This window comes from Geotrypetes seraphini, chromosome 17, assembly GCF_902459505.1.
Source record: "Geotrypetes seraphini chromosome 17, aGeoSer1.1, whole genome shotgun sequence".
NCBI lineage: Eukaryota > Metazoa > Chordata > Amphibia > Gymnophiona > Dermophiidae > Geotrypetes > Geotrypetes seraphini.
The window spans coordinates 50,334,215-50,346,256 of record NC_047100.1 but is presented as its reverse complement, the minus strand read 5'-3'; the positions used below and the strand labels follow the sequence as shown (position 1 = coordinate 50,346,256).

At 41.6% G+C, this 12,042-nt stretch overlaps 1 protein-coding gene across 3 annotated transcripts in view; it reads right to left on the bottom strand.

Annotated features, from left to right (window-relative positions):
* Positions 1-12,042, bottom strand: part of SEMA3F (semaphorin 3F) — a 917,803-nt gene that overhangs the window by 844,376 nt on the left and 61,385 nt on the right. For 2 of the 3 annotated variants that reach the window (XM_033925950.1, XM_033925947.1), the window contains exon 2: positions 3,784-3,952. In XM_033925950.1, the coding sequence (XP_033781841.1) occupies positions 3,784-3,898 (115 nt within the window). In that variant the 5' untranslated portion in view covers positions 3,899-3,952. The remainder of the gene's footprint in view (positions 1-3,783; positions 3,953-12,042) is intronic. The other variant, XM_033925948.1, reaches the window with a different exon arrangement.

Sequence of the window (12,042 nt, the reverse complement as noted above, 5' to 3'; positions counted from 1 at the left end):
CCCATAAGCCCCTTTAATCACTGCATTGATACTTAAACATGTGCACTGCCCTACAAACCCCCAAAACCCTTTTTGACTGACATATAAGTGGCTCCTGCAGCCATAACAGCTATTGGGGTGGTAGATAAGTGGGTCTAGGGCAGGGGTGTCCAATGTCGGTCCTCGAGGGCCGCAATCCAGTCGGGTTTTCAGGATTTCCCCAATGAATATGCATTGAAAGCAGTGAATGCACATAGATCTCATGCATATTCATTGGGGAAATCCTGAAAACCCGACTGGATTGCGGCCCTCGAGCACCGACATTGGACACCCCTGGTCTAGGGGATTCTGGAGGTGGTTTGGGAGGCTCACCATCACCTATAAGGGAGCTGTAACAAGGAGAAGCCATGGTACCCTTTTTATGAAGTTCACAGCAGTGCCCTGTAAGGTACCCCACTATTTAGGTGGCATGTCTGGGTGCTCAGTCCCTCACTTTGCAGACCCCTCCCACGTCCAACAGGGCTTGTTCTAGGCGTTTTGGACTTGGACGAAAAGTTGGACGGAAATGTGGTATAAAGATGGACGATTTAGCGGCTTGGACGATCAGATCGGCAGGATATATAATTAGACGATTTTCGAAAGTAAAAAAAAGTTGGACGTATCTTTCGAAAATGTGTCTTAGGCTCTTTTTAACTTTGGACGACTTGTGAGATGGACGTAAAAGGACTTAGACGTCCCTTTCGATTATGCCCCTCCACATATTTAACATATAGCAGGAGTAACTAATTGGAGAGTGCCACACCAGTCTCTCTGAATTTTCAGCAGCACTATTTGGTTAGGTGACATTGAGAATCCAGGGATCATCCCAGTCAGGGTGATTTAACTGGAGCTTTTCTTCCCTATAAAATCATTTTAAATTTCTGCTTAAAGAATACCTTTGTAAAGTGCTATGTAAAAATAATTCCCAAAACAGTTTCCAATAACCTCAGGGAACACAGCTCTCTAATCAGTCATTTATTTACTTTGACAACTTGCTTTTCTTTAAAATGGCTCTAGGTGGTGTGGAAACCATATATATTAAATAATATATAAAACAATAACTTTCTAATACCTTCCATAAACATGAATGAATATCAATAAAATTTAAAACCCACAGCTGATTCAACAGCACCACAATAAAGGCCAGGTATAAATTAAAATATACTGAATGTACAAATTAAGCCATAGAGCATTAAATTTCTTTAAATTTTAGCCCAATAAATATTTATTTATTAAAAAAATTTCTATATAGTTTACAACTAAACAGTTGACAAAGTATACATACATAATCTTAAAACATCATAAAATTCATGGCTAAAAAATGCTAGCATAGCTTTACATTAAAACAAAACTTAAAACAGATAAATGTCAATATTGTGCCATGGATATAGATTAATATCATAACTATGGATCACAAACAGTTCAAATTTACCTAAGAAAAGTGTATGACTAAAAGAAAGCATCAATAAAAACTGGGTTTTAAGTAATTTTCTAAACATACCCCTCTCACAGCAATTCCATATCTGTCCTACCAAAGAGTTCCAAATCTTAACTCCTGCAAAGAATCCAAAGCTTTACCCGGTGCTGTGCTTGGGTTCCAACTGCCGAAATCTCTGTTAAGACTTACTCCAGCCCATCTACACCCTCCCAGCCATTGAAGCCCTCCCCAGCCCATCCTCCACCAAACGGCCATATACAGACATAGACCGTGCAAGTCTGCCCAGTACTGGCCTTAGTTCAATATTTAATATTATTTTCTGATTCTAAATCCTCTGTGTTCATCCCAGAGGATGAACACAGTCACAGTTTTACTCTCCACCACCTCTCTCGGGAGCGCATTCCAGGCATCCACTACCCTCTCCGTAAAGTAGAATTTCCTAATATTGCCCCTGAATCTACCATCCCTCAATCTCAAATTATGTCCTCTGGTTTTACCATTTTCCTTTCTCTGGAAAAGATTTTGTTCTACATTAATACCCTTCAAGTATTTGAACGTCTGAATCATATCTCCCCTGTCTCTCCTTTCCTCCTGAATATGTATACCCTAGATAAAGGAGAGACAGGGGAGATATGCTTCAGATGTTCAAATACTTGAAGGGTATTAACGTAGAATAAAATCTTTTCCAGAGAAAGGAAAATGGTAAAACCAGAGGACATAATTTGAGGTTGAGGGGTGGTAGATTCAGGGGCAATGTTAGGAAATTCTACTTTACGGAGAGGGTAGTGGATGCCTGGAATGCACTCCCGAGAGAGGTGGTGGAAAGTAAAACTTTGACTGTATATGGCCGTTTGGTGGAGGATGGGCTGGGGAAGGCTTCAATGGCTGGGAGGGTGTAGATGGGCTGGAGTAAGTCTTAACAGAGATTTCGGCTGTTGGAACCCAAGCACAGTACAGGGTAAAGCTTTGGATTCTTTCCCAGAAATAGCTAAGAAGAAAAAATTAAAAAATTTAAATTGAATCAGGTTGGGCAGACTGGATGGACCATTCGGGTCTTTATCTGCCGTCATCTACTATCTTACTATGTAAAGCAGAGTCTTTTTGCCAGTATTGACCAATCTTGGGTTCACGGTCATCTTCAGCAGGGCCAAATTCTCAGAACGCAAAGATCGTTTTGGAATATAACTAGATATATTATTTTTTATAATTTCTGGAATATTTCCGTACAAAAATTGGTGAAAAAATCATTAAAACTTTATACTGGATTCTGAAGGCGACCGGAAGCCAATGGAGTTTCTGTAAATGAGGCAAAATATGATCATATTTAGACAAACCCAGTATCAGATCTGCCGCGTTCTGGGCAACCTGTAACGCTTTACATCTAACCTTTGTTATTCCAAGATAAAGGGCATTACAGTAGTCAAGTCTCGACAAGACCATAGCCTGAATTACAGTTCAAAAATCGTATGGTGCTAACATTGGTTTGAAACGATGCAACAAGTACAATCACATATGTATAATCAGTAAGCCAGAAAGCCCTGGTAAAGAACAAGTATAAAAAGCAGTAGCAACTAATTTCAATTAATACTAGTTTTATAAACCTCTTAACAACCAATTCTTAGATCAGAGTCCAAATTTTAAAGATACAGAAACTAAATACTAAAAATAGGCCAACTGAAGATTTTTATAGTTCTCCTTAAAGGGAAATAACAGTAAAGCCAATAAATGATACAGAATTCTGGACAATAAAACAAAGATCAGTTAAGTAGCTTCATTAAGTACAAACCATGTTTAAAAAAAAAAAGGTTTTATATAATTGCCTAAAAATCAGCCTTGAAAAATTCTTATTTCTTTTAAAACAGAATCTCTAAAAGTAAGGCCAGAAGATGAAAATTCTCTCTTGCTAGCACCAACAAGCTTTATGTCAATCAAAGTATCTTGCTATGAGCCTGTCTACATGGTACTGTGGATCTGCAAATTAATTCTAAAAAGAAAGCTCTCTCTGGAGCTTCCCTTTCAAAACTTGCCTAGCCTGTGGTGGCATAGTGAAGCTTTTCCCTATATACTTCTCTGGTTCAAATGTATGCATGGAAAGGCAAGAGGAAACAGATGAAATCCCTGTAACAGCAGCACCCCAAGCACCCACTTTTCATTCTGGAGGAAACAGTTTTCAAAAGGGAGAGTTTTGGTACATAACCCCATTTTCCTGTGGAAATTCCTTTAAACACTGCTTCCAAAATGTATGTTCCTGACCTTGTTGACAAAACAGCACCTGCGTTTTAGTCCCTGCTTTCTGGTTAGCAGATGTCCAACAGAGAGGTTCTTACCTTTGAAAGAGAGCTGAACCCTGGCAGTAGCAAACTGATACTCCTTTGAACTGAATGATGTGAGCCAGCAGAGAGACAGCAAACAGGCCCAGAACAGAAGGCCCACATGAGGCATGGTGGGACTGGAACCACACAAAGCAAGATTGGCTCGACTCTTTCCAAACTCTGTCTAGGAGGGAAAAGAAGGAAAGCATTATTTAAACTTAAACATAAAATAACGACCACATGGCCCATCCACACCAACAGCCCAGTATCTTCCATCTCTTCCTCTCTCATACAGATTCTTTGTTCTTGAATTCAGATACAGTGTTCATCTCTATACCTCCACTAGGAGGCCATTCCACGCATCCACCATCATTACCATAACTACTGTTATTTCCATACATTACTCCCAAGTCCATCCTTTTTCACCCTCAACCTATGAGCTTCATTTCCACTTAAAGAATACCGAATCTTGCAGGTATTCATATTTAAATCTCTCCTTATTGCCAAAAATACAATATATACAAACCATTCAGATATTTATTTATTTAAAAAAATTTATAAACCGCTTAAAATCTAGGCGGTGGAACCTAGTCACCTCTGGCTGCAGTAGGGAGACTAAGTTCCTGGATGCTGTAGGTGATTGCTTCCTGGAACTTGTCAAGGAAAATACGAGAGGAAATGCAATTCTGGACTTAATTCTAAATGGACTACGAGGACTGGTGCAAGGTGTAGAAGTAGAAGGGACGCTGGGAAGTAGTGATCACAATATGATCTGCTTCAACCTGGACACAGGGGCAAAGCATCGATCCAGAACAATGGCCACGGCACTGAATTTCCGAAAAGGGAATTACAAAAGGATGAAGAAGATTAAGAAGAGGATAAGCACTGTAAAAACGCTAGAGCAAGCATGGTCCCTTTTTAAGGACATAGTCACCGAGGCGCAAAATCTATATATACCATGTATCAACAAGGGATCCAAGAGGAAAAAGAACAAGGAACTGGCGTGGCTCACTGTAGCGGTGAAGGAAGTGATCAGAGACAAGAAGACTTTGTTTAAGGAATGGAAAAGGTCAAAAACGGATGAAAACTGGAAAAAGCACAAACATCAAAATAGGTGCCATCAGGCGGTAAGAGGGGCCAAAAGAGACTACAAGGAAAAAATAGCCAAGGAGCCGAAGAACTTCAACCCATTCTTTCAATACATTAAGGGGAAACGACCCGCAAAGGAAGCGGTGGGGAATAAAGGGAGTGCTAAAGGAAGACAAAACAATCGCCGACAAACTGAACACATTTTTTGCGTCTGTATTTAGCGAAGATTTATACAGCATACCGGAATCCATCAGGCTATATGCTGGAAACGAAGACGGAAAGTTGACAGGATTGACAGTCAGTCTAGAGGAGGTGTGTAGGCAGATTGATAGGCTTAAGAGCGATAAATCCACGGGACTGGATGGCATCCATTCGAGGGTCATCAAGGAACTGAAAGGGACCAAAGCTGAACTGCTTCAACTAATAGCTAATCTGTCGATCAAATCAGGAAAGATTCCAGAAGACTGGAAGGTGGCGAATGTTACGTCGATCTTCAAAAGAAGTTTGAGGGGAGATATGGGAAACTACAGACCGGTGAGTCTGACCTTGGTACCGGGAAAGATGGTAGAGTCGCTGATAAAGGACCACATCATTGATCACCTTGATGGACACGGACTGATGAGGACCAGTCAGCACAGTTTTAGCAAAGACAGATCATGTTTGACGAACTTGCTGCATTTCTTTGAGGGAGTAAACAGACAAGGGCGACCCGGTCGACATTGTATATCTGAATTTTCAGAAGGCATTTGACAAGGTCCGCATGAACGACTACTTCGGAAAATTGCAAGCCATGAAATCGAGGGTGAAATACTCACATGGATAAAAACTGGCTAGAGCACAGGAAACAGAGAGTGGGGTAAATGGACAATACTTGGACTGGAAGATCATCATCAGTGGGGTGTCACAGGGCTCGATGCTTGGACCCGTGCTCTTCAACATCTTTATAAACGATCTGGACATTAGTACGATGAGTGAGGTGATTAAATTTGCAGACGATACAAAGTTATTCAGAATAGTGAAGACACAGGGAAATTGCGAAGATCTGCAACGCAACATAATCAAGATCGAAGAATGGGCATCAACATGGCAGATGAGGTTCAACGTGGATAAGTGTAAAGTGATGCATGTAGTTAACAAAAATCTCATGCACGAATACAGGATGTCCGGGGCGGTACTTGGAGGGACCTCCCAGGAAAGAGACTTGGGAGTTCTGATCAACAAGTCGATGAAGCAGTCCACGCAATGTGCGGCGGCAGCGAAAAGGGCGAACAGAATGCTACGAATGATAAAGAAGGGGATCACGAACAGATCGGAGAGGGTTATCCTGCCACTGTACTGGGCCATGGTGTGCCCTCACCTGGAGTACTGCATCCAGCACTGGTCGCCGTACATGAAGAAGGACACGGTACTACTTGAAAGGGTCCAGAGAAGAGCTGGAGGATTTGCCATACAGCGAAAGATTAGAGAAACTGAGCCTCTTCTCCCTCGAACAGAGGAGATTGAGAGGGGACATGATCGAAACATTCAAGATACTGAAGGGAATAGACTTAGTAGATAAGGACAAGTTGTTCACCCTCTCCAAGGGAGAATGAGAGGGCAAGCTCTAAAATCTAAAGGGGATAGATTCCGTACGAACATAAGGAAGTTCCTCTTCACCCAGAGAGTGGTAGAGAATTGGAACGCTCTTCCAGAGTCTGTCATAGGAAAACCACCCTCCAGGGATTCAAGACAAAGTTAGACAAGTTCCTGCTGAACCAGAACATACACAGGAAGGGCTACTCTCAGTTAGGGTGCTGGTCTTTAACCAGAGGGCCACCGCGTGAGCAGACTGCTAGGGATGATGGATCACTGGTCTGACCCAGCAGTGGCAATTCTTATGTTCTTATGCAGCAGATACGAAGTTATTCAGAGTAGTGAAGACGCAGGAGGATTGCGAAGACCTGTAACGTGACAAACACGCTCGAGAAATGGGCTGCAATATGGCACATGAGGTTTAGAGCAAACCTGCTCTACTCTTTTTTTTCCCCCAAAAAAGGACCAGAAATCTTTTTGTAAAACACCCTCTTTAACTCTTTTGTAATCCGCCATGAACCGCAAGGTAATGGCAGAATAGAAATCCCTAATGTAATGTGATAAGTGTAAGGTGATGCATGTCGGTAAAAAAAAATCTTATAGACAAATATAGGATGTCAGGTGCAGTACTTGGAGAGACCCCCCAGGAAAGAGACTTGGGAGTACTGGACAAGAAGTCAATGAAGTCGACCGCGTAATGTGTGGTGACGACAAAAAGGGCAAACAATGCTAAGAATGATTAAGAAGGGGATCACGAAAAGAGGAGACTGAGAGGGGACATGGTCAAAACATTCAAGATAATGAAGGGAATATACTTAGTAGATAAAGATAGGTTGTTCACCCTCTCCAAGATGGAGAGAACTAGAGGGCATTCTCTAAAGTTAAAAGGGGATAGGTTCTGTACAAACATAAGGAAGTTCTTCTTCACCCAGAGAGTGGTAGAAAACTGGAACACTCTTCTGGAGGCTGTTAAAGAGGAAAACACCCTCCAGGGATTCAAGACAAAGTTAGAAAAGTTCCTGCTGAATCAGAATGTACGCAGGTAAGGCTGGCCTCAGGGCACTGGTCTTTGACCTAAGGGCTGCCGTGTGAGCGGACTGCTGGGCATGATGGACCACTGGTCTGACCCAGCAGCCGCAATTCTTATGTTCTTACCGCTAATCTTCTTTCTAGTAGAAAAGCATACGAGTCTCAAAGGCCCGCCCTGTCAGATTTCATTTAGCCTGCTTATTGTCTTGGACATGTATTACCAGATAAGAACATAAGAACATAAGAAGTTGCCTCCGCTGGGTCAGACCAGAGGTCCATCGCACCCAGCAGTCCGCTCCCGCGGCAGCCCATCAGGTCCATGACCTGTAAGGTGATCGTTGTCTAAACCTTTTAATCCCCCTTATCCTTCTTCCTAAGCCCTTTCATAATCTGTCTCTGCCTCTATCTGTATCCCTCAATCCCCGTGTCCTTCAGGAATTTATCCAATCCTTCCTTGAAGCCCGGTAGGGTACTCTGTCCTATCACAACCTCCGTAAGCGCATTCCAGGTATCCACCACCCTCTGAGTGAAAAAGATGTTTGGTTTTCTCCTGTCAGACAGGTATGAAGAGTAATGACTTCATTCTCTCTTGCTTAGAAGCAAGAAAGGGACTGTGAGAAATGCTAAGTATTAGTGCTAGTTGCACTCGGTTGGGTAGCTTGTTCATTCCACCTTGTTTTAGATTATGTGGCTATTAACATTGATTTGTTTAATTGTAATCATTGCAGAGCAGAACAGAATTGGCTTTCTTAGGGAAGTCCCTATACCCTTCCTGGTTATTTCTCCTCTTATAGTGGTTGTCAACTGCTTTGGTATGAACTGAGGAGCTACAGCCCAGCCCAGTGATGCAGGAGGCAGAGCTAAAAAATATAGATGATGTCTTCTACACAACTTGCAGTTAGGAGGTGACTAACCTGCTGGTTCAAGACTCAAATGCCTTTCTACTAGAAAGAAGATTTTCAAGGTAAGAACCTAATCTTCCCTTTGGAGCCTGTCAGCCATAGGCCTATGTTCAGATTTTCTTAGAATCTAAAGAGACTAACTTTCACTCCTGTACCTGTGAAATAACAGAAAGATCATCACTGGCAATACTTTGCTGGGAAATTGCTTACAAACTTGGGAAAAGGGAATACTAAAACTAAACAGATAAGCTCAGGGATTTATTTTAAGTACCTTGCTCACTTACGTAGCAAGGGAGTTTTAGGGATAGTTTTTTCTTAGCACTGTTATCCGGATCCAAGATGGCAGATTAACATTGGCTGAGTTGATTCGCATTAGAGAGCTATAGTACTTTTCTTCACTTTGTTTACCTTAAATATGCCGAAGAGGCGTGGACGTGATGCCTCTGGAGCCTCGCGGCGTTTGGGCCCAGCCGGTCTCAGCAGAATGGAGGAGCTCCTGCGTTGAATGCAGGACGGCATGGGAGCATCGGCACGCCTGCTGGAGACGCACCGGGGCGAAACAGAGGCGTTCTCCTTGGGCCATGGAACCACTCTGGGACCCAACGCTGGAGTGCCTCCTCCCCCTCCCCAGATTACCAGCTCCCCGCGGGTGGGGAAGTCATCGGATGTCGGTGTTCAACCCCTCCCGGAGGCTAGTGGGAACTTGGAGGAGAGCATGGAGATGGAATCCCTGTATGTACAGAGTATTCCTCTACCTTCTGGGGATTTGCCAACATCACAGCTTGTCTGCAAGCAGGAGAACTGCAAACAGGAGGGATTTACAGCTGGTGAGAATATTGATTTTTCTTCTAAACAATCTTCTTTTACATTAAAAAAAATCCCAAAGAGGTAACTCTGGAAACTATCTGGGATCTTGTGGCGGATTTGACTAAAACAATAAATCCTTGGCTCTCTCAGTTAAAGCAAAAAATTAATACTCAAGAAAGTGAAATTAAGAATATAAAAGTTGATCTACAGGATTTGAAAAACTCAATATCAAATTCTTCCCAAGAAATGAAAGTATCCAAACAGATTGCAGAAACACTAGTGAGTGACAATACTAACTTAAGAAGAAAATTGGAGAATTTAGAAAATTTCTCTCGTAGTAATAACCTTAGACTAATTAACTTTCCTAGAGTTGCTGCAGTAACTCCGAGAGATATGTTGAAACGCTACATGATGGAAATGTTGGAAATTAATGAAGAACTATTGCCGCCATTCACCCAAGTGTATTATCTACCCATTAAAAGGGAAGAAAAGTCAAAGGAAGAAGATCAACAATTGCTAAATGTTTCTACATTGTTGGAACTTTCAGATAGAGAACTAGCAAAGCCGGCAACACTTCTTCTTACAGTTGCCTTAGCACCGGATAAAAACTGGTTATTAAGACTTTTCTTTAAAAAAAATAAAAAAATTTTCTAGGGTATAAAATACAAATGTATCCAGACCTGTCACGAGACACACAAAAACGTCAACGCAAATTTCTCTTGTTAAAGCCAGGTGTTATAGCTCTTGGGGCGACTTATTTTCTTTGTCACCCATGTAAATGTGTGATAGTGTATCAAAAGCAAAAATATGTTTTCTTTGATCCTAGCCAGCTGACAACCTTCTTGTCAGCGGCTCGGCTGAAATAGGGGGAGGAATATGAAGCACTCTTAAAATTGATTGTTTGACTTACTGTCTCAGCCAATATAATTCTTAATTTTTTATTTTTATTTCTTTGTTATTTTCGCTGATTCTACATTTTGGACCCATTTTGAGGACTTGAGTTAAAGTTATGATAATTTGGGTTATTAGATTATAATCTGATTTGTAAATTTATTTCCTGTCTAACTTTATCTTTCTGTATAAGAGGATACTTGATATATTATTGAAAAATGATAAATAAATAATATTAAAAAAGGAAGTCACTGTTATTGTACACAGGCTAGCATTTCAAAGGGCTATTTTAAAATTGCTGTAATATCAGTAGAAAGCACAGCTAATAAACATGATTTAATGAGACAGAGTTAGCATGGGTTCAGCCAAGAAAGGTCATACCTCACCAATTTGCTTGATTTCTTTGAAGGTGTGAATAAACATGTGGATACAGGTGATGTAGTGTACCTAGATTTCCAGAAAGCTTTGACACAGTTCCTCATGAGATGCTCCTGAGAAAATTAAAGTCATGGGATAGGATGCAATGTTGAATTGTGGATTAAGAATTGGTTATTGGACAGAAAACAAAGAGAAGGGTTAGATTGTCATTTTTCTCAATGGAGGAGTGCAAATAGTGGTGTGCCAGAGAGATATGTACTGGTGCTGGTGCTATTTAACCTATTTATAAATGATCTAGAAATTGGAACTGTGAGTGAGGTGATTAGTGTCATCTTCAAATTTAAACTGTTCAAAGTTGTTCAAATGCATGCGGACTGTGAAAAACTGCAGGAGGACCTTAGGAAATTGGAACATTGGGTATCCAAATGGCAGATAAAATTTAATGTAGACAAATGCAAAGTGATACATATTGGGAAGAATAATCCAAATTATAGTTACCAGATACTAGGGTCCACTTTGGGGGTCACACTCAAGAAAAAAAAATCTGGGTGTCATCAAGGACAATACACTGAAACCTTCCACCCAATGTGCGGTGGCGGCCAAGAAAGCAAAAAAGGTGTCAGTACTTTTGTAACCACAGTATGGCTGGGCTACATCATGTCACCAAAGCTGCTGCTCAGGTTACAGCTTCTGACTCTGTGCAGACAGAAAATGTTACCCAGACAAAGGGAGTGGTTCCATGTGCAAGCTGTCTTCAGCTTGAATCCCTCATGAAAGAAGTAAAGGAACTGAAAGAGGAGGTGGCAACACTGAGAAGCATCCATGAAAATGAGAGATACATCAATGAAATGGCTCATGAGGCATCAAAAATTTCCAGCAATGGGGGAAGAGGAAGCGGTGCTGAGGGAATACATCTGGATTCAAGATTACAGAACCCTGCAATATTTGTACTGTGACTTCATCCTCCCTTGAAATGAAGAACCAGTGTGCTGCCCTGAAAGTTGAGGAGATGAGGAAGGACCAAAGCTTGAAATTCCAAAAATTGCTGGATCCATGACCACTGAGAAGCATAAGGTAGTGGTGGTTGGCGATTCCCTTCTGAGGGGTACAGAAGCATCTATCTTTCAGACTAGATTTGATGTCCCAGGTGGTATGCTGTCTTGTCTGGTGCCAAAATCCAAGATGTTACAGAGAGCTTGCCAAGACTCATCAATCCTGTTGACTATTATCCAATGCTACTCATCCACTAATGATACTGCCAGGTACCCATGCGAGCATAACAAAAGTGAATTCATGACTCTGGGAGAGAAAGTGAAGCAATCAGTTGTGCAGGATGGTCAAGGATGGTGTACATCTGAGGGTGCTGAAGGAACTTATGGAAGTTCTGGTGGCTCCACTGACTGATCTTTTCTATGCTTCTCTACAGTCAGGAATGGTACTGGAGGACTGGAGAAGAGAGGATGTGGTCCCTTTACACAAAAGAGAAAGTAAGGAAGAAGTAGGAAATTACAGACCAGTAAGTGGTAAACAAATTAATGAAAACGCTTTTATAACAGAGAATGGTGAAGATTTTGGAATCCGGTGGATTACAGGACCAGTGGCAACA